Source organism: Pecten maximus, chromosome 8 (assembly GCF_902652985.1).
Source record: "Pecten maximus chromosome 8, xPecMax1.1, whole genome shotgun sequence".
In the NCBI taxonomy this organism is placed as follows: Eukaryota; Metazoa; Mollusca; class Bivalvia; order Pectinida; family Pectinidae; genus Pecten; species Pecten maximus.
Genome location: NC_047022.1, coordinates 16,310,554 through 16,332,930, shown reverse-complemented (window position 1 = coordinate 16,332,930; position 22,377 = coordinate 16,310,554). Strand labels below are relative to the sequence as shown.

Sequence of the window (22,377 nt, the reverse complement as noted above, 5' to 3'; positions counted from 1 at the left end):
ATCCGACTACTTCTGACCTTGAATTAAGGTCAAGGTCATTTCAAAATTTTGTTCAGTATTGTCCCCGAGATCCACCTTCAAAATATCATGAATCAAGCCTTTGGTTAAACTGAAGTGGTTTGAATTTTTAACATACCTCCTTGTATTTGACCCCGATGACCTTGAATATGGGTAGAGGTAATTGTTTTTCAAACTTTGACCAATTCCAAACAACTACCAGTGTAAAACAAATTTATCACAATTCTAGGCTATATATATATTTGTTTGATGCTGAAAATCCTTTTCTGACTCATTGGAGCACCCATTGATATACAGTGTACAATGGTACATCTACAGAGGAACTACTGGGTCCAGTGTACATCGCAATGAAACGTCTACCAACTTTTATATATCAACCACCATACCTGCCCAGCCCCGAGAAATGTTCGAGACCTACGTGGGGCAGTTGCCAGGTACTGACCATAGGCCGTTGGTTTTTCTTCGAGTACTCCAGCTTTCCTCCACCTCCAAAACCTGGCACGTCCTTAAATGACCCTGGCTGTTAATAGGACGTAAAATAAAACAAACCAAACCAAACCCGAGAATTCACTATGGTTTTAAGAAGTAAAAAGTTGAACCAGGACAGACCGACAGACCAGCAACATGGCATAGCTCACTTCATCTTCCAGCATGTGATGATCAGGTTTTTTTTGAGGAAATAATCATCATGCGTCGGGGAGAGGGAGAGGCAGATACTACCATCCGATAATAGAGCTTAGGAAATAACTATTATAACAGCAGCAACATTGGTTTCCTGTCATAATTCAAGAAATTAAATGCAACACACAAGTAAGGTTGTTTTTTCTGTCATTTATTCCTTTTTCAAGTACACCGTATAATGCACGAGTATGCCTATATTAAATGATCATTTTCATACTTACACTGCCATCCATTAGTTCTTATACACTATGCACTGAACAAAAATTTTGGGAGGGATATTTCTAGTGTATTGTTGTGGTACAGCTAAATGAAAATGCATTTTTGGAGTATAGATTCCTAACTTGACCCTCCCTGAAACTTCAGTGAGGTGGGTTACTTTCATAAAAATCTGCAATTGTCATTGACAAATCAATTATCTTTAAGAATTTGTAAAATTAAAGTCAAGTGATGCGCTCATAATATTTCAACAAGTCAAAAGATTGTGTATATATCTTTTTATGGATGGCAGTATAATGTATAATTATAGGCATTCAATGTTCATAATAGTTTAATAAAACACTACTGCTCACACAATACCAGACTACTCCATACAACAACAATACTGATAGTGTTTGATGATATATACACACTGAGCTATTCTCATCCACTAAGTTTAGTATCAACTCGATGTATACAAAAATATTAAAACATTATTACCGGTATGTACAAGTCAACATTAAGTAAAACAACATTAAAAGTAATTACAAAATTAATTACATTTCAAAGTAAAATTTATTTCCTCTATGAACAGATGCCTATCTCTGTTCCTGGTGATAATTGCAAATTCTGACAGCACATATGCACAAAGAAAATAGATATACATATATATATTGTGCTAATGTATTGCTGTACTAACAGTTGTATCTAGAAGATGTCAGGGATGGTAGCTGATGTCAGGGATGGTAGCTGATGTAAGGGATGGTAGCTGCATGTAACTGAGTGTTTGTGTAGGTAACCCATATTGCACAATATTAGCACTTAACCTACAGTGTAAATATAAGTTCAGAGAGAGGGCAGATCAGTTAATTACAAAATATAGCAAAGAAAATATTGTGTAGTATGTATTGGAAAGGAGGATAGGTTTTAATAATGAAATGTTTATTGACTCCAATATTTCATCAAACTAGATCGCCATTTAACTCTACAGGGACCTTTGACAGGTAGAAGTATGTAGATGTAAAACTCACCAATAATGAATTTGATTAATATATTAAGTACTTTTTTTGTTTTTTTTTCTTCAAATGTCCAGCACTCTCAATTGATGGTCCCTCATTCAAATATGCCTGAACACATCATGACTATCAGGTACCGCTGGTGCATTTTATTCTGCACCAATGAACATCCATATATACCCTGTAACATCTGCTTAGAAAGGGTTCATGTCTACCAGCTTCAAATTCTTCTGAAAGTATCAGAAAAACTGGCACATATTGCTCCAGTCCGTTTCATCAGACATGTATAATGATCTTACCTCCAATACTCACACAGGTGACGACAAATCTTGTTCTATTGTAAAGTATGTTTGGATGCGTATATAAATATGCAAATGATCTGTTATGAACATCATATACTGTATATGTATATGTATAAATTTTCCCAAAATGCAAACTTTAAAATCCATCTACACTACATGCCTCTTTCAAACTGATAACCCAGTTCCAACTAAAATAATGTTATTTCAATATCACAAAACATCTTGGCCAAACATTTTGTTTGCTGTAGTTCAAATCCACTGCTGAATGCTATTGCAATTGGGAGTTGTTTAACCCAATATTGGCTGAACTTACTCACATCACACCGCTGAACCTCCAGGTTCACCAAAGATCTCATTAAATAGAATTCTCACAGATTTGAGTTTGTTTCACACTGACATAAAAGTCGGCCCCATTCAACATATTAAATTGTTCATGTTAGCTTGACTTCCTTCTTTGCTGATATGGTGCAGAGTTTCAATGCCCGTAGAACCTGTTCAACAGTAAAGTGATTACCCTATATAAAAATTATATAGTTACTTTGGATACAAAAGATATCATTCAAACTAAATTGGACACCAAGAAATTTTTAAATTCAAACTTTATCTTATAGTTTACAATTTTTCCTCTGACAAAAGAAAACTTTTTTTGTTAAACGGAAGATATAAACAGTAATGAAACATTGTTAAATTTTCTCTCTTCTTGTTTAATTGGGTGAACAGTGTACTTTATACTCCATCTGACAAACAGAATTAACCAGGTCGAAGATAACTCAATAACTCCCTGTGTAAACCTTACAATTCCAAAATAAATTTCCATATTTGGTCTGTGATTAATAAACTATCAAAGTACCTTCAGCTTTGCCTCTCCTGTCGTACCGGACACCTTCAAACCCATTTTGAACATCTCTCCCGGATTAAGTGGCTTACTACAAAATCAGAAACAGAGTTTGATACCAAGGGAGTAGTCATCAACTACCGGTAACTGTGTATAAGGCTAATTTATCAGGCCTATCAAATGAGAAATTTGTGTCTTTTACATGTATATATACAATGTACATTGATGGTGATCATTATTGATGGTATAATTATTTGCGGGGTTTATCTTGACCAACAGTAATTATAATGTTCATAATAAAATACATGTATAGGTGAATACCCCAGGTATTACATGTATCCAATTTTGAATTATGTGTTAGGCAGAGATCCTGATCTGAATAGTGCAAGTTTACACAGGATATAATATGTTTTCAATTTTCAAAAGACAAACGAAAGATTTTTATTTCAACTTGACCTATATATAAGACTAAATTTGCATTTATTTCCAGAATGTTATATGTATTTACCTGTTATTTTCTTCTTTAAAATGCCTCCAGAGTACACGATATACCTACAAATAATCATCAAGCTTATTAAAATGTCCATGTATTCCAAAAAAGACTTAACAAACTAAAATAATTGAACATGTGTCTCGTAAAAATAGCAGCTAATCAATATAATCTTATCTAGAAACATGAAACATCACTGTGATGAACGCCAATGGGAAAAAGAAAGAGAGGCTGATCCACATAACATTCGGGCTTTTTCTTACTGGTTTGGGATGGGGTCTTTTTTCTTGGAAGAAAATTAGTAAATTCGGAAAGATTTTTTCATGAGTATTCAGTAAACAGAAAATTTTGGGAATTTGGCTTTAAAATGAAATAATTTCAATTTAGAATGGGGCCAATTAACGGCCTCAAAAGCCCTCAGAAAAAGCCCTGTACATGATGATGAAGAATTGAATGACCAACGTATGAGATTTTTTTTTTTTTTTACTGTTTTGTTGCTACAGACAGATCAGAGAGGAAAACTAAAGACATACAGAAATGACATATTTAAGTTATGGCCTGTGTCGTCAAGCATGATGGGATGTAGGAACACAAATGATATATATAATGAACGGAGTTTCTAATACACTTACAACATTGACATCAGCTAGTTTACATCGGCCCCTGACAAGTTCTGACACAGATTCAAATTCCTCTTGTGTGATATCTTGACACTCTGAACAATCTGCACGCCGTGATGCTGGTGACAACTGTGGTTCTGAAACTGCTTTTTATGGAATGCAAAATGTAAACAAACAATTCTGAATAATGACATTAAAATAACATTGCTAGACACTATTAAAGGGTATTTTTGAAATCTTAGTACCAAGAAACCTGTTCGAACACCAGTAACAAAATGGTAGAAGATTGACACTCCCCCTCCCCCAAAAAAAAATAAAAAAATAAAAATAAAGCACTACTCTGTATCGATTCGAAGTATAGAACTCTAACCCATCATAGCTAGCTAACTGTATTAAAACAGATTATTTTCAAAACCCTGTCTGTTACACACATCTGAAATTTCTATTACATGTACTAGATATTACAATTTGTATCTGAAGTCATATTCACAAACAAACACCTAAAGAGTTTCACCTGTTAAGGTTGAAACTCGCATTCACAGCACAGTTATGTGCTGGGTATAACTGGGAGACATTCACACAAGTTATGTGTTGGGTATAACGAGGAGACATTCACACAAGTTATGTGTTGGGTATAACTGGGAGACATTCACACAAGTTATGTGTTGGGTACAACAGGGAGACAAAAAGGGAGACATTCACACAAGTTATGTATTGGGTACAACAGGGAGACATTCACACAAGTTATGTGTTGGGTATAACGGGGAGACATTCACACAAGTTATGTGCTGGGTATAACGGGGAGACATTCACACAAGTTATGTGTTGGGTATAACGGGGAGACATTCATACAAGTTATGTGCTGGGTATAACGGGGAGACATTCACACAAGTTATTTGTTGGGTATATAACGGGGAGACAATCACACAAGTTATTTATTGGGTATATAACGGGGAGACAATCACACAAGTTATTTGTTGGGTATATAACGGGGAGACATTCACACAAGTTATGTGTTGGGTATAACGGGGAGACATTCACACAAGTTATGTGTTGGGTATAACGGGGAGACATTCACACAAGTTATGTGTTGGGTATAACAGAGAGACAAACAGGGAGACATTCACACAAGTTATGTGTTAGGTACAACAGGGAGATATTCACACAAGTTATGTGTTGGGTACAACAGGGAGACAAACAGGGAGACATTCACACAAGTTATGTGTTGGGTACAACAGGGAGACATTCACACAAGTTATGTGTTGGGTATAACGGGGAGACATTCACACAAGTTATGTGTTGGGTACAACAGGGAGACAAACAGGGAGACATTCACACAAGTTATGTGTTGAGTACAACGGGGAGATATTCACACAAGTTATGTGTTGGGTATAACAGGGAGACATTCACACAAGTTATGTGTTGGGTACAACAGGGAGACAAACAGGGAGACATTCACACAAGTAATGTGTTGAGTACAACGGGGAGATATTCACACAAGTTATGTGTTGGGTATAACAGGGAGACATTCACACAAGTTATGTGTTGGGTATAACGGGGAGATATTCACACAAGTTATGTGTTGGGTATAACGGGGAGATATTCACAGAAGTTATTTGTTGGGTATAACGGAGAGATATTCACACAAGTTATGTGTTGGGTATAACGGGGAGACATTCACACAAGTTATGTGTTGGGTATAACGGGGAGATATTCACACAAGTTATGTGTTGGGTATACCGGGGAGACATTCACACAAGTTATGTGTTGGGTATAACGGGGAGACATTCACACAAGTTATGTGTTGGGTATAACGGGGAGACATTCACACAAGTTATGTGTTGGGTATAACTGGGAGACATTCACACAGGTTATATTATATGTGTTAGGTACAACAGGGAGACATTCACACAAATTATATGTTGGGTATAACAGGGAGACATTCACACAAGTTATGTGTTGGGTATAACGGGGAGACATTCACACAAGTTATGTGTTGGGTATAACAGGGAGACATTCACACAAGTTATGTGTTGGGTATAACAGGGAGACATTCACACAAGTTATGTGTTGGGTACAACAGGGAGACATTCACACAAGTTATGTGTTGGGTATAACAGGGAGACATTCACACAAGTTATGTGTTGGGTACAACAGGGAGACAAACAGGGAGACATTCACACAAGTTATGTGTTGGGTACAACAGGGAGACATTCACACAAGTTATGTGTTGGGTATAACGGGAAGACATTCACACAAGTTATGTGTTGGGTATAACGGGGAGATATTCATACAAGTTATGTGTTGGGTATAACGGGGAGACATTCACACAAGTTATGTGTTGGGTATAACAGGGAGACATTCACACAAGTTATGTGTTGGGTACAACAGGGAGACATTCACACAAGTTATGTGTTGGGTATAACGGGGAGACATTCACACAAGTTATGTGTTGGGTATAACAGGGAGACATTCACACAAGTTATGTGTTGGGTACAACAGGGAGACAAACAGGGAGACATTCACACAAATTATATGTTGGGTATAACGGGGAGACATTCACACAAGTTATGTGTTGGGTACAATGGGGAGATATTCACACAAGTTATTTGTTGGGTATAACGGGGAGATATTCACACAAGTTATGTGTTGGGTATAACGGGGAGACATTCACACAAGTTATGTGTTAGGTACAACGGGGAGACATTCACACAAGTTATGTGTTGGGTATAACGGGGAGACATTCACACAAGTTATGTGTTGGGTATAACGGGGAGACATTCACACAAGTTATGTGTTGGGTACAACAGGGAGACATTCACACAAGTTATGTGTTGGGTATAACGGGGAGATATTCACACAAGTTATGTGTTGGGTATAACGGGGAGATATTCACACAAGTTATGTGTTGGGTATAACGGGGAGATATTCACACAAGTTATGTGTTGGGTACAACAGGGAGATATTCACACAAATTATTTGTTGGGTATAACGGGGAGATATTCACACAAGTTATGTGTTGGGTATAACGGGGAGATATTCACACAAGTTATGTGTTGGTTATAACAGGGAGATATTCACACAAGTTATTTGTTGGGTATAACGGGGAGATATTCACACAAGTTATGTGTTGGGTATAACGGGGAGATATTCACACAAGTTATGTGTTGGTTATAACAGGGAGACATTCATACAAGTTATGTGCTGGGTATACCGGGGAGACATTCACGCAAGTTATGTGTTGGGTATACCGGGGAGACATTCACACAAGTTATGTGTTGGGTATAACGGGGAGACATTCACACAAGTTATGTGTTGGGTACAACAGGGAGACATTCACACAAGTTATGTGTTGGGTACCCCTATACACTACTGTAAATGTACACACCTGTACATGCAGGATTGCACAGGTACACATAAGCACAAGCCAGGGTGGTGCATACCATGTTTATACTGTTGCATATTATAGGTACACACATTTTATACATGAACCTGCAGTGTACAGATTAACACTAACACAAGTGTTATACTCACCTTTACAAACTGTTGGTTTAGATTGTTCCACTTGTACATCAGGAGATGTGGTACTTGTGCCAGATGAATCCTCCTCCTCCGTGTCCCCTCCACCATCAGCCAGCGGTTTGTCAGCACTACTAGGTAACTTGATACCTAGAATGGCTTCTAATCTGTCAAGCTCCTCTGGTCTCTCCCCATCCTGAACGACAACAACATTCCTAATGGTGAACTTTTTATTGGTGAAATGGGCAGATAATGATAATTACAGTATGAAATGACATCATTATCACAATCAGAGAGTTGGTTTACTGGATCAATAGGTTAAGACGTAGCTGAACATTAATACTGGATGATAATTAGCATGCAGGTGTAACCGTAAGTTTGTATCAAAAGGTTTTAACAATCGACTATAATATAATATTTGTTATTGTTGGGTCTTAAAGATTGTGAAGCTTGTTTCATTATACCTGTTTTCCAGTCTGTTGCTGCAGAGCTTGGAGTAACTGACACGCTGCCATCAACTGTGTTCTGAAATACTCCACCGCTTCCTGTAAAACAGTTACACTGACACTGTACTCTAAAGTTTTCTCATCAAATTCAAACCAAAGTAAGTAAAAGAGGCCATTCCATCCTACAACAGGTGAGAGCTGGATATCATACTTAAATCATTAACATGCATGTATCGGTCTGAGTGATGTTTTGGACTGATAACAATTTTTTAAGCCTATGAAAATGCTTATTGCAAGGAAGAATATAAATTAAAGTAAACTTAAATGTTTGATAAAAGTGCTAATAATATGGCCGAAGTAAGTAACAATTTTCTGATAAATGTGAATTAAGTGCAAATCGGAAGATTGCATACTTGTCTAAATTCGTCATTAAATTTAAAGTAACACTGGGTTCTGAAAAAAAGTGTAATCAAATAACTATAAGCAAAAAACCCTGTCGGATCAAAATTGACACCTGTTGAGATAATATGCAAATGAGCAAAGCTCCTTCAGGCATCAAAATCCATAATGACTGAAAAAACATGTGTTCTGATGTTAAACAACATGACAGGACCAGCGTATACAACTTCACCACAACCATTCTTACATCACTGTGTTGATGTATATGTCTCCTCACTTTTCATATGTCATCAATCCCTCAAATATAACTTGTATTCTGGGCTATTTATAGGCTAGTATAGAGTCAATCAGTGAAAGTAGGAATGGACATCTAAAGGCGAGGCCAAAACTGTCTATGAGTGAAATTTGACAGTTGTCCAATATTCAATTACCACCTTTAATTCATAATCATATACAGTATTTTACTGGGTAAGCTTATGATCGAAATTCGAAATAAGTACCCCTCTTACCATTTTTTCACATTGTTTCATTGGCCTATATATATGTTTGGGAGTCAGTATGTCCAATCCACCATGAAAAAAAGAACCCAAAAGGAAAGCCTAATATAAATACCTTTTGAGCTTCCTGTATAGATGCTGCTTCCTTAACCAAATCACCATATTCCTTCTTGATTTCTGAGATTTTTTCAATCAATTGAGCAGGATTTGCCTAAAATGAAACAAGTTACTTGCATCTGTGTACCATACAGCAATTATAATCATATCACAGACATATATTAGATACACAATGCATTATCATAATATAACATATCAAAGTCTTACAGAGTTTGATCATTCATATCATATGAATGGATGCATTATAATATTCTATAAAAGCATAACTAAAGCAGTGTTAGGTTTTAAAAATACATTTGAGGTTGAAAGCAGACATAAACTTACCTGCACAGTTGTCTTAGTATGTTTCCATACATGTGCATTCTATTAATTCTAAATGAGTACCCCCCAAATTTTGGAGTAAAGACTACGTAACATACAAAAATTGGAAAAAGTTATCCCTGAATTCTTTGCCTTCTACAGTTACTGCATGCATGAGTCTGGTAGATGGCTCCAGTGAATGCATGAGTCAATTAAACAAAGTTGAATGTTTGTACTAAGGCATAATCTGGTGACCAGTCCTCTGCTGTTCTATGCACATTCATCCTCTAAATATGTTGTGAGGTGGTCTCTGAATGTTTTGGGTTTGTAAGAATAAATGGGGAGGCAGTGACTGTATACATATGCATGTTGTCAGTTGTATATATAGTACATGTGGCATTTACTGACCAACATTACATTACATTTGCACACACAAGCTAAAGGCTACACACAACATAATGTGATTGTGAATCACATGTTATGTGTTTCCATTATATACCTTATTTTTCTGTCCAAGCTCAAAGTCTATCTTCCTCGATAAGTAGTTCAAATCTGATTCTGCCTTCTGGAACTACAAACAAAATGCACAGTCATATACTTTCCTTGTCGTATTAATTGCGATAATGTAGGTAGCTATGGATGACATATAAGCAGGGTACTGTATTACTCCAATAATATTAGAGGTTTACACGACAGGAAACTTTTCCACCAATGTAATCAGGTGGAATAAGACCTCATATACGTATAGGAGTAGGTACTGTATATATATGAATAATATATTCATTCTATCAGTCTATTGCCATATATATACAGTACATTCCACTGAATCAGGCAACGCTTAATAGGGTATTCCAGGTAACGCTTAATAGGGTATTTCGTTTATTCGGGTAAAAATTCAAAAACCAAAATTATTTTCTCTTGAATCATGTGTTAAAAAATCATTTAATTGGGTTGGAAAAGTCGTATTTTTCGGTTATTCGACTACGACAATCCGACCAAAAAAATACAAATATTTTTAATGGGCTTGTATAATCCGAAGGGTTCTGATGTTAATATCGCCTTTAAATCTAACTTGTTCATATCAGAGGTCCTAGCCTCGTCTGTCAATACATGATTATATATTGGATGTATTGACAGACGAGGATAGGACCAGTGTTCATATCGATATCGATCCATGTATTTATTTTGGTGAAAATGAAAGTAAAACTTGTAAACATACGATCGTTAAATTGGTTAATAAGCACGGAATATAATCACGATGAGAGGGCAGTGGAATATCGCAACATACATTAATCAATAAGCAAGCACTGGTTAGATAAAAATACGGAAACACTTCAGAGAAAATAAAGTTATCAGTACCATCGACTCCAACGAGTTCACAGTCTGCTCCATCTTGAATTTTACCTCAACTTCCGCTTTTTGTTATGACGAATTTGGTTGGCTGATACATTTTGTTACGATTGCTTTGATTCGTCCATCTCAGGCGCGAGGTTTGAAGAGCTGAAGAGACAGATCCTGTGCGAAATAGGAAAATGATATGTTAAAAAACAAGATTTCAACAGGTAAAATGAAATGTATTAAATTCGAGTTTGACATACGGTGCATGTTATTCGAATAGGATCATTTGACGATTGCTGTAATCGATGAAAAACTACTGCTTGGTTTGTCCGTGGTCATGATAATGAGCCACAAGTGTCAAGAACATAATATAAGCACAGGTATTTTGCGGCCCGGTATTTGGTAATGAACATCCATTATCCAGGGTTTAAAACCAATACCATCGAGATGTAATATACATCTATACAATAATATGAGTCGATGATACACCTCTGCTACTTTAAAGTGGTAGTTGGTATAGTATGTAATAAATTGTAATAATAAGCTGTACAAAGTTTACATAATATCAAGATATCTATATATGTCTCTGGTTCTACTCCTATTATACATGTAACTGCAGGGACCTTCCTATATGATCCAGAATGCAAAATTAACCTTAGGGTCCAAACTAGATCTAGATCTGTAGATCACTTATTTAAGAAGAATTATATATACTTAATGATCTAAGGGTCCGTCTCATGGCTTAATTTTTCATTCTGGGTCATAGGAACATGTAAAGCCCCTGTGATTGTAACAGGAGCATGTTAGGCTCATTTTGTGATACATGTACAGTGCACGTGTCAAACTGCAACCAACTCTCCCTGTGGATTAGGTTCGATAGGTATAATTTGTATCTGTTGTATATACTGGTAGGGAAACCAAATGCCCTGAACTTCCAATTAACAATCAATTATAATATAGATATTTACAACATAAAATAAATAGAAAGAGAGACCACAGCATAAACCTGGTGTCTTGAGTCAATATTTTGGAACTTTCAAGCCCAGGTTCTATATATAGCGCACTTTAAGGATGTCTTTCAATCTCGAGCTCCTATAGCTTTCAAAATCTGTCACAGACTAATGAAAAATACGCTGCTTGTGCTGGGCCTCAAACTAACAACCTTTGCTCTCAAGACTAGCATCCTACCATGGCCACTAGACTCTGAAGGGAAATTCCCCGAAGCCTGAGCTAGGTGGTGACTTTATACTCTCCACTGTTACGTTAATAGATTTGTATTGTAATTTGATAATTATATATAAGGGCACCTGATGCAAAACATGAATTTGAAATAAATGGATTCAAAGCTGATAACTCATTATTTACTCATCTCTATGTTTTTTTCATGATAGTCAATTGGTAATACTAATTATCACAGTATCTGTATCTGTTATACTGCTTGATCCCCAAATTGGTGAAGTTGCAGTTCATTCATTTAATTCTTTATTTCGAATTCTCCAAAATAATGAAGAGTGCAATGAAAAAGAAAATGAATCATGTGCAGATAAATATTTGAAAATTAGAAGGCACAGACAATCCAGACATATATCAACATATATATTGGATCATTAAAAATAGGATTTGTTATGAATGATAGATTCATCAAGGATGACCTAGGCCTGGTCTAAGATTTAAATATACTTTCAACCAGTTATGACAGTGTGTTGAAATTGTAACAAATATATATATATATAGGGTCTAGTAAGTAATAACAACGGTATAAACCAATATAGGTACTGGATCCTAACAAACAAATGTTGGATGCGTATTACTAGAAATAGATATATGTATGTCAAGTAGTAATAACGACAGTACAGACAAGTAAATTGTCGAATTTTCGAGGCAATCTGCCCCTTTATCAAGACACAGGTAAATTGCATACGATCACATATAGACATAGAACATGGAACAGTTACAATATTTAAAAATAGGCAATCTTTAGTAAAAGATATAATGGACAGTTCATCATATTGCAATTAATTGTCTAAATAACTTAAAGCATAATCTACATATGATATGTACAATTACAAATTTACAGTGAAATGGAGCTTGAGCCCTTCAGTCTGAGTCCATACAGGAACAAGGTGGACGTGTCCGGCCCTGACCCAATAGCATGGTTTAGGACGGGACAGCTTGTGGCTGCAGCCACTGGTGTCAGTAAGCTTTTGACCTGGTGCAGTCGGTGTCTAGGAAAGGTGAGTCACATGAATTATATATAACCTTTACAATGATTTTTATTTAATTTTATAATTTAATATTGTCTGGACTATTATTAACTGCTATCTTGAAAGGGCAGTTGGGATTTGATCTCTTAATTTTGTTACTCTATTATAATTATCAGGCAGCTGATTATTATTGAAGTTTTTTTTTTTATTTATTATACTAAATCAGACAATTAATGTTTGATTTGTTTACATGATCAACAGTTCAATTCAATTTTAGTGTATTATGTACAGTGCATTGCTTTTGAGCTCTTGATTCATATTTTTATTATAAATGAAACAGATGCCAAAGACAGAGTTTCAACAAAATATCTGAAGTTTAAAATTTATAAAATTTATATGTTAAGCTCATGATTGTGAGCAAATTTTATTTCAGCAAATGATCTTCACTAGTTGTGACAGATAAAAGGGAGATAACTAGTAAAGTTTTAAGGGACAACTTAGTATAAGTTGTGTAAATACTAAATAGCATGTCTGTTTAAGATGTCACTAAACATTATCAGAATGCCTTTGATCCTAATATGCATGGTCAAATTTTAAAGACTTAAAATTGAGTTGACAAAGATGCAATACAAATAATGTAGTTTCATCTGAAACAATTTCTAAATTTGATAACATTGTAACAGGTTTGCTACCTATTGCAAAGTTTCCTCTTTAAACTATCAATGTTCTGTTGTCATAATATTAATTCCAGAACAGCTATATTTATTTTGCCAAACATTATAAATTACTAGCAGGGCTTTTCTGAGGGCTTTTTTGGGTCATAAATGGGCCCCATTCCCAATTGAAATTATTTCATATCTTAGCCAAATTCCCAAAATGTTCAGCTTACTACTGAAAAGTCTTTCCCAGTTCACCAATTTTCTAAATCTTCCCAAACTGAGACAAAATGGCCCCATCCCAAACCAGTGAGAAAAAGACCTGTAATGTCATACATATAAACAAACCGATTTGTTTGTTTTCGGTCAGTATTCTGAAGTTATCACAACATACATGCAAAATGCTGATGTTTTAAGATAATGCTTCAGACATTGAGTATGTGTATTCCAGAGTTTAAATGTAGCACGCAACAAGGTGTTTCCCCATCATTGGTACCAGGAGGAACTCCAGAAGATGTTCGAGCGGCTGGATGACCTGGAAAGAGAACTTCAGCAGCTGAGAGAATCTAGACCAGAACAGGTACACATTACACAATCAAATTCGTTGTTAAAGGATTTTTCACTCCTTGTCCTTGGAAATAACATTTAAATTTGAAGATTTTGTTGGCAAAATTGCAAAATACTTGAAGTAAAATTGCCATCTTGAAATTGTCTTGAAAAAAACATGATTGGATATATTTATATATATAAAGCAGATGTAACATTGACTTTGATAAGTAATTCATATATCATAAGTATTGTTGTAAGAAAACCAGGTTTGCATGTATAATTTCAGTCTGCAGACAAAACTACAGTTTTATCCCCTGGAACCTGCTCAGGATGTCGGTGTCCTCAGTGTGGGAAGTCAGTCTCTGCGGTGCCCATGGCATCAGTTGCTCCCATACCACTAGCTGGTGTTCCACCACCCCCACCTCCACCCCCTCCCCCTCCCCCTCCTCCAGTACACACCCCAACCCCGACATACATCAGGACAAGGAAGCGAAGAATCAGCTCCAAGGTAATCAACAAGACCCAATTAATGTAACTTCTATACACGGTACAAACTGTTAGGAATTTAGCGTCAGCAGTTGCTCACTTGCATATGTTTAATGTTTATTTCTATATAGTTAAGAGCATTCAAATGTGATCTGATACTTCTAAACATTATTACAACTTCAGTGAAGAAAATGAGTTACTGACATTTCATACAGAATTCATTTAGATTTAATTTTAACAGCCATACACCAAAAACCAATAAATGTATTTTATTCTCTTTTTTTCTCTTTTTTAATGTTAAATATAAATTGGAAGTTTTACACATTGGAAAAAAATAAATAAATAGGCCTTTTCCAATTTAAGGAGGAGAGCAATACTAGACCTTCTGTGACCTTGGAACAGCTACAGCAGGTGAAGCTGAGGAGAGCTGAGCCTAGACCACCACTGGTATGATACCACGTCTATTAAGGCCAATGTTCTCAATAAAAAAAAATATAGTAAGAAATGAATGGATTTTTATTAATGCATTTAAATCTTTAAAATCATTTTCTTAAAGTGAAACTGACATGGGAGACTTCAATGTATGTATTAATATTGATGAAAATATTGTATGGATTTTGTTTTAATAATATAATTGAGACTCAAGAGTGCGGACCTACGAATGTCACTCTATCTCTTTTTCAGAGAGCAGAAAACAACCAGAGACAGAGTACGCCTTTGTCTCCTGAATTTGACTTAAGACAACGGGTACTGAAGACAGCGATAAGCCAGGGCAAGGAAAATATTCAAGATAGGTGAGCATGGTGATAGAAATAATGTTCTTAGTCTGGAAGTTTAAGTAGAGGACATATTTTAATGATTTTTATGTTCGATTGATAGAGAAAGAAAGTTAGGCCACTAGCTAGTGATACCTGAAGTATTACTTGGTAAATAACAAAATTGAATACTGTAATGCAGACTCTCAGAAAAATATAAATTCAATATTCAGCATTTATATCATTCAGTGTATGAAGTCTGTGCACTTGTTGCATATTAATATTATATGTACTTGCAGATGAAAAAGGTTTAAAAAAATTCTTGAAATACATTTTGCAATTTTCTCTTTTTCCCCTTATCAGCTGGTTACACATATTAGTAGTGTCTGTTAATTAAGTAATATTTAGTATTTAGCATTAGAATTTTATTTTGTAGGATTGCAAGTGAAGTGCTAGGTTTTAAAGGCAGTCTGAAGAAAACCACTATAAAGAGGTAAGCTGTTATTATTTTTTCCATCAAGTTTATATGCCCTTTGGTGTTTTCATCTCCATTTGCGCCAAACTGGAAATTACTGATAATAATTCATATTTGAATTGACACTTTTTTTTTTGTAAAAATGATAATATTTGTATAACTTCAAGCTTAGAAAAAATCAAGAAAACTCTTCCTGTCATATTGCACTTGTTGTAAACAATTATATTTATTTCCCACATACCTGGTTATACCAGGATTTGAGTATTCAAAAATCTTAGGAAAACAATTTATGACTGTCACTGAAGCAGAACATGTCTAATATTATCAATCTCCTCTTTAAAAGAAGAGGTATATTGAATTATTGATTAGCATAAAATAATTTCAGTTGGGTATGGAACATACTATGGGCCCCAAAATATCCCTCAGCATAATTCCTGTGGTACAGTACTGGTTCTACTGGTAAATTCGCATCTTGATACTGTAAAAGTGGATATTTTCGTGCATTGAAATTTTCGCTTAGTCAGCCTCCAAAAACTGTTCACGGTGTGGATATTTTCGCACAGACAGTATTCGTTGTATTGCAATTATATTACTGTGACCTTTATCCCAATGTCAAAAATAAAATAAATTTAATGCAAAATTTTCTTTGTGATATTATTCTACCAGTAACTTTGACATATTTATTTACTGTTGTCTTGTTACAACTTTATGTTGATATACATCACATTTAGATAACTGATAAACTTTAAAGGTCATTAACTAAAAATATGATCTAACAATAGTTTTAATTGAATTGTATAGATATTTTGTTATAACATTAATGTGAAGCGAAACTGACTGACACTCAAGTTTGTAATGAATAATGAATTTGTCTGGTTGGTGACAAAACATATAATGTTTTTGCATTTTTATTCTCCAAAACAATACCGGTATTATTATTTCACTTTTATTTTTTACAGAAGCCCAGGGGGTACCCCTATAGTGAAACGCAAACGGCCAACAGGAAAGGGCTTAACTCCCATGATGGCTACAGCATTGAAGAAAAAGTTTGTTGTGAGTATATTTTAGATTTTTTAGCTATATTATCTAGTGTACATGTGCGCCTTGATCTTGGACATGATTTTGTACCATGTTAATGTTGTAGCAAAGTCTCTCTTCTAAGGATAGATTTGTACTATTGTATTATCACTAATACCATCTCACCTATGTATATCCAAACCTAGATATGATATCAACAGGAATCTTTGTGCTTTACCATAATAGAATAATTTTAACATAGAATTAAATATTTTCTTTTTTTTTCTGACCTTATTTTGGACCAAGAAAAAAAATCACATTTGTGAAGACTTTCACAATAGTGTAAACTCGTGAAATATTATCAGTTGTGTAAAGTTGAGCACAAGAAACTTTAACATTTTGGGGAATTAAGGAAATTTTCAAGACATCCAATATTAAAGCCCTTGTTGGTATTTTTGATTCTCCAATATGAGATTTGACTCTTTGGTTTGAAGGGAGCTGTGTATTTGATATGTTTTGACCCTTCAGATTTCTTAGAAATAGTGATTACTTAATTACTAAACTCAAGGATTAACTGGATGCCCTGGATTTAAAATCTGCTTTCTTCACACTGTTGAGGTATATGAAGCACTCAACATTTAAGAATACATCTGACATCTAAACATGGCTATTTCCTTATTCTAAACTCTTTACATTTATACTTCATATTTCAGTTTGCAAATGATAGCCGCTCCTCCAGTGATGATTCGATGGATGGATCTCCGTCGCCACGTCATAAGATATCCCCACTGGCTCAGATTCCAGGTCGTCAATCACCAGACAGCACTACTCCATGCAAACAATCCCCACTTATGGATAATGCTAACTAGTCTAGACCAGTGGTTCTGTGATATTCCTATATAAACTACTTCTGGCTGTGTTATATATATTTATCATGTAGCAACTCCTTTGTTAAATATTAGATCTTAAAACTAATCAGGAAAAATATTAATATATTTAATATCGGTGACACTATATATTCCTATGTAGCTGTTCAAGCCTTGTTAGAATCAAACAATATCAAAATGTATCTTTTTTCATTTTGAAAACAATAATCTCGTAACAATAAAAGAAGTTATCCCCCTTCAGACAGGCGTAAGCAAGTCTGTTCCAATAGAGCGCTTCATTAAGTTGGTATAGGGATTTATTTTCTAATCATCAAAGCATGAAATTGTTTAAGGACATGCTGTAGATCTGCTATTACTAGCGGTAATATCATGTCATGTTGAGATATATCTTGAGCTTTATACAATGTTGATTATGATTTATACTGCTTTGGGTCTGCAGTAAGTAACGAATACTACAAAACACATGTCTATTTTTATGTCATTATAATGATTCCTTTTTCTTTCTTTTTTTTTGTTACCAGGCTGTAACATTGCCCTTGTATTCATATCTGTTTATCAGTTGGAAGTGTTATTGTCATACTAGTAGTTTTTCATCCATTATGTCTTTCAAAGTACATAAGATTAACAATTTTGACAGGTTTTTTTTCTTACTTCTCTGCATTTAGAGGGTGAATATTGGTCACTTTGTTTATTCATATCTTATAAATATACTGTATGCATATGTTCATTTCCTTAATATTTTGTTTCAAAACTGTGAAGTGCATGTTGTCACCAGCATAGGTATGCCTGGTAAGATTCCATGCCTAAATGCAAAGACTACGTCAAATTTAAAGGGCATTCCTTTTTTTGAATAAAGTTTAGGTCTTCAAAATAAAACTTACTGGAAAATAGGTATTTTTTCCAAGTAGCAAAATTTTTAATCACATTAATACAGCAGTTTTACTCTCAAGATAAACCAAAGTTCTTCGAGATTTAAGCCCAAAGTATCACTAATTAATGCAAAGACATACGATATTTGTATACCTGGGACGTCTTTTCCCTGTACGTTTTGGGGCAAATTTCATTGCTTGTTGGAACAAACACTCATATAATCATCGTTCATATGTAGATTTCATCAATAGAAATTGTGCATGTTTCTGATCTCTTAACGAAGGAATGCCCTTTTGAACAGAACTTATTATTGGACTTAATACAAGCACTGTACTATACAGTACTGTATGTATGGGAAGTGCAGAGTTTAAAAGAGGCAAAAGGTGGTGTGTCTTTCGAATTATGGTCTTTTTTGACAGAATATCAACAGAGATTAAGAATATACATGTGATAGTGTTAATATAGTTCTAATGGCTTTAGTAGAAAAGCATGTGATACGTTTTCTAACTGTTTTGTCTTTCATATTGATTTATCTGCTTTGCATGTGTAAATCTTTGAAATACCACAAAATGTTCCTCATTATTTGAAATGTCAGATGTTACTGTATACTGATTAAAAACTTTGCTTAAGTCTTTGTTAAAGGATGGAGTGAAGGATTTTAAAGGATGGAATGAAGGATGGAATGAAGGATTTTAAAGGATGGAATAAAGGATTTACTCAAATTCACCAATTGTAGTCCCCTTCCATCCTTTTCACTTCGGTGTCTTTTAAATCTCCTGTATTCTTATGCCTCTTGATGCACGGAAGGTAAATGTTTAAAAACCTTTACCATATTTCATATCTGGACAAACATTTAAAAAATTAATGTGATTGTGGTCATTTGTTGCAAATATATCAATGTAAACTTTATCTATTTTACAAAAAATTGCAAGGCAAGTTATAAAAAACTTGCATTAGTCACTCTTGTTGGCCTGGATGGAAGTGAACAAGGGGTCTTAATATGGGGTGAAACAGAAGTACCAGGACAAACCCATGTAGTCAATGGCCAAACAGGTTATCCCCATACCATCATGTCCATTCAGGGAATCGAACTCCAGCCTCCTAGGTATGTGACCACTCTACCACCTAACCACCCAATCAGTCATTGGTTTTTGCATTAAATAATTTCGAATTTCATGGTTGATTGAAGCTACCAGCTAAATAGAAATATGGTATCTGTTTATAAGTATATTCTTGCAACAGCCAGGGTATTATGAGGACAAATATCAAGAAAACGCCCACAAAAGGAAAAAGAGACACAGAAAGATAGCGAAGATAGGAAGGAATCAGATAAGTAAGAGATGATAAGTTATATAAGTATCACCAAGTATAATGAGGATCCACATTCTGTATTTGCTTAATGAGTTCTATAGACCTAGAATGGACCTGCTAGGCCATATAAAACAGTGATGTGCAATGATAAAGGTGTTTGGGATTTAAATAGAAACTTCTTTTGGTGTCAAAGTGCAATTCTATAAAATTGCAACATATGATAATGAAGTACATATTTCATTTTTCATGGATTTATATATGAAAATTATGTTCATGTAAGTAAATATATTATTATGACTGACTGTTGATTGCTGATGTTAACAATGGGAATTTTTATAGGAGTCTTCTCATTTAATGCATCAAAATATGCAATCTTGATTAAAATGAGATATTTACTTCCACTCAATATATTGTAAAATGTTCATTCCTGATTTTAGTCAGTTTAGGAATATCAGGATTTGTATCAGTCTTTCCTATTGCTTTTAATATATATATATATATGTATATACTTGTATCCATCATGTGCCAATATATAAATAAATCATTCCTCAAAATAAAAATTGTCCATTCTTTTTTATTAACATAAAATACCTCATCCTCATAATTCCAGTGGCTGTGTTCGTATTCTGCACATGCAAAAATAGCATTACGACCACTCAATCTCCTCCTTTTCTGGTAAAGTAGCCCTACACAATCAAAACATACAAGGCAGCCCTTATGTTTGTTCTGACTGAAAATTGCAAACCATGTTGTTTTTTTTCCTTTGAACATATACAACTTCTCCAAAACCAAAAATCTTATAATCATATTTGGCTGGTTGATTTGTTTGAAATAAAATGGCCTTGACCCATATCAAAGGATTCCTGTGATGTCACCTGACAAAATTTGTGAATAGAAATGACCATGACCTATATATACTCAAGGTTATAGGATTCAATTTTGTTAAAACACTCAATTTCTTTTCATAATTAAAGGCAAATAGTCATCAAAATACTGAATAGACAAATCATGCAGGCCCATTGGACCTCTTGTTTTCCTGAAAGCTGTATATATAATCAGAATGTGGAAGTCTGTCTTGGTTTTGTCATGGCATATTTCAGGGGTGAAGGGGAGATAACCATCGAGAACATAACCCTTGAATTTCAATGGTGAAAACACCTGGTAAGCGACATTTACTGTGAAATTTTAAGTCAAATCTCCATTGTTATCAATATCATCAAGGAAAGGAGTAGAACAATTACGATAATGCACTGTGATGAAAACTTGAAGAGAACTGGTCATTTTTTGATATGGTTAGACACTGAAAATATAGAGTAACTTACTTTTCATCCCGTCAAAGATGTGAAGGTGATATTGTCAATATAATGCTGTCTTGCTGATCACCATTTACAACATCAAGGTCAAACTAATCACAATGTTTTCTCAAGATTGCGTGATTAAGGGGTTAATTCTTCTTGGGTCAAAAGGCAAAAGTTATGGTAAATGCTTTCTGCAGGACATTAACTGATATTAAGTGGACCTATCAAAGTTTCTTGTTAGGAGTACTTGCTTTGGATTTTTTGAGGTCAAAGGTTACAATTAGTATGTCTAGAAACCAAGTTTCTATTTATAGTAATTGACAATTAACTAGAGTTCAAGTGGTCTATTCCAACTTGCACTTCCTCATCGCAGTGCTTGTCTGGGGTAAAAGGTTTAAAGATCAAGGTCACTAGCTATAAATAGAAAATTGTTTTTCAGACAATAATTGAAGTTCAAGTGAACCTATATCTAGCTCAATCTTTACAGAATGCTTCCTTTGTTCAAAGTGCTTGCATGGAATTTATTTTAAGGTTCAAAGGTCAAGGTCATGTTTACTACAAATAGAAATTTGGTCTCTAGATAACAAGATAAGTAGGGCACGATCAAACTTCATAACTTCATACGCTGCTTCCTCATCAATAGATCAAAAGGTCGTAGATCAAGGTCACTATAACTTCAAATAGAAAATCAAAACTACCAGTTTTAAAGAACAATTAACTGACCAGAGTGTATTGTACAGCAATACCTTGTTCCAAAATTGAAAGAGTGCAATAATATGATAGATAATAAAACATATGTTACGCCTTCATTTTTTTTATTAATGGAAATAAAAACTAGTAGCGATTTGAAGCAAATGTTGACGGACGAACGACGACGGACGCCGCGCCATGACATAAGCTCACCGGACCTTCAGTTCAGGTGAGCTAAAAACCTTATACAGTGTACATAAGTGTACTTTTTTTTTATGTCTGATCCAACTGTGAATACATTTACTGTAGTTAAACAGTAACACATAATGTAAACAAGCAAACAATGTCAAAAATCATCCTTATATCATCAAAGAATTAAAGCAGCACAAATAAAAGCTTTCTTAAT

General features: G+C 34.7%; 2 protein-coding genes across 3 annotated transcripts; one reads left to right on the top strand and one right to left on the bottom strand.

The window, feature by feature from the left end:
* Positions 1–829: 829 nt before the first annotated feature.
* On the bottom strand, positions 830–10,923 carry LOC117332595 (spindle and kinetochore-associated protein 2-like). 2 transcript variants are annotated; one of them, XM_033891569.1, is made up of 9 exons: positions 10,795–10,923; positions 9,935–10,006; positions 9,134–9,229; positions 8,141–8,221; positions 7,692–7,872; positions 4,170–4,303; positions 3,556–3,599; positions 3,063–3,138; positions 830–2,703 (listed from the first exon to the last, which is right to left on the bottom strand). In XM_033891569.1, exons 1-9 carry the CDS (start codon positions 10,825–10,827, stop codon positions 2,644–2,646), a joined length of 777 nt encoding a protein of 258 aa, XP_033747460.1. In that variant the 5' UTR covers positions 10,828–10,923; the 3' UTR covers positions 830–2,643. The 2 variants fall into 2 exon arrangements, with proteins under 2 accessions (XP_033747460.1, XP_033747461.1); XM_033891570.1 differs by having other exon boundaries at positions 4,170–4,300.
* LOC117332152 (proline-rich protein 11-like) lies at positions 10,909–20,528 on the top strand. The gene is made up of 9 exons (XM_033891037.1): positions 10,909–10,997; positions 12,851–13,007; positions 14,085–14,213; positions 14,469–14,690; positions 15,032–15,115; positions 15,353–15,462; positions 15,860–15,916; positions 16,858–16,951; positions 17,629–20,528. The coding sequence occupies exons 2-9, from the start codon at positions 12,855–12,857 to the stop codon at positions 17,782–17,784; spliced, it is 1,005 nt and encodes a 334-aa protein (XP_033746928.1). The 5' UTR covers positions 10,909–10,997; positions 12,851–12,854; the 3' UTR covers positions 17,785–20,528.
* The last annotated feature ends 1,849 nt before the right edge of the window (positions 20,529–22,377 follow it).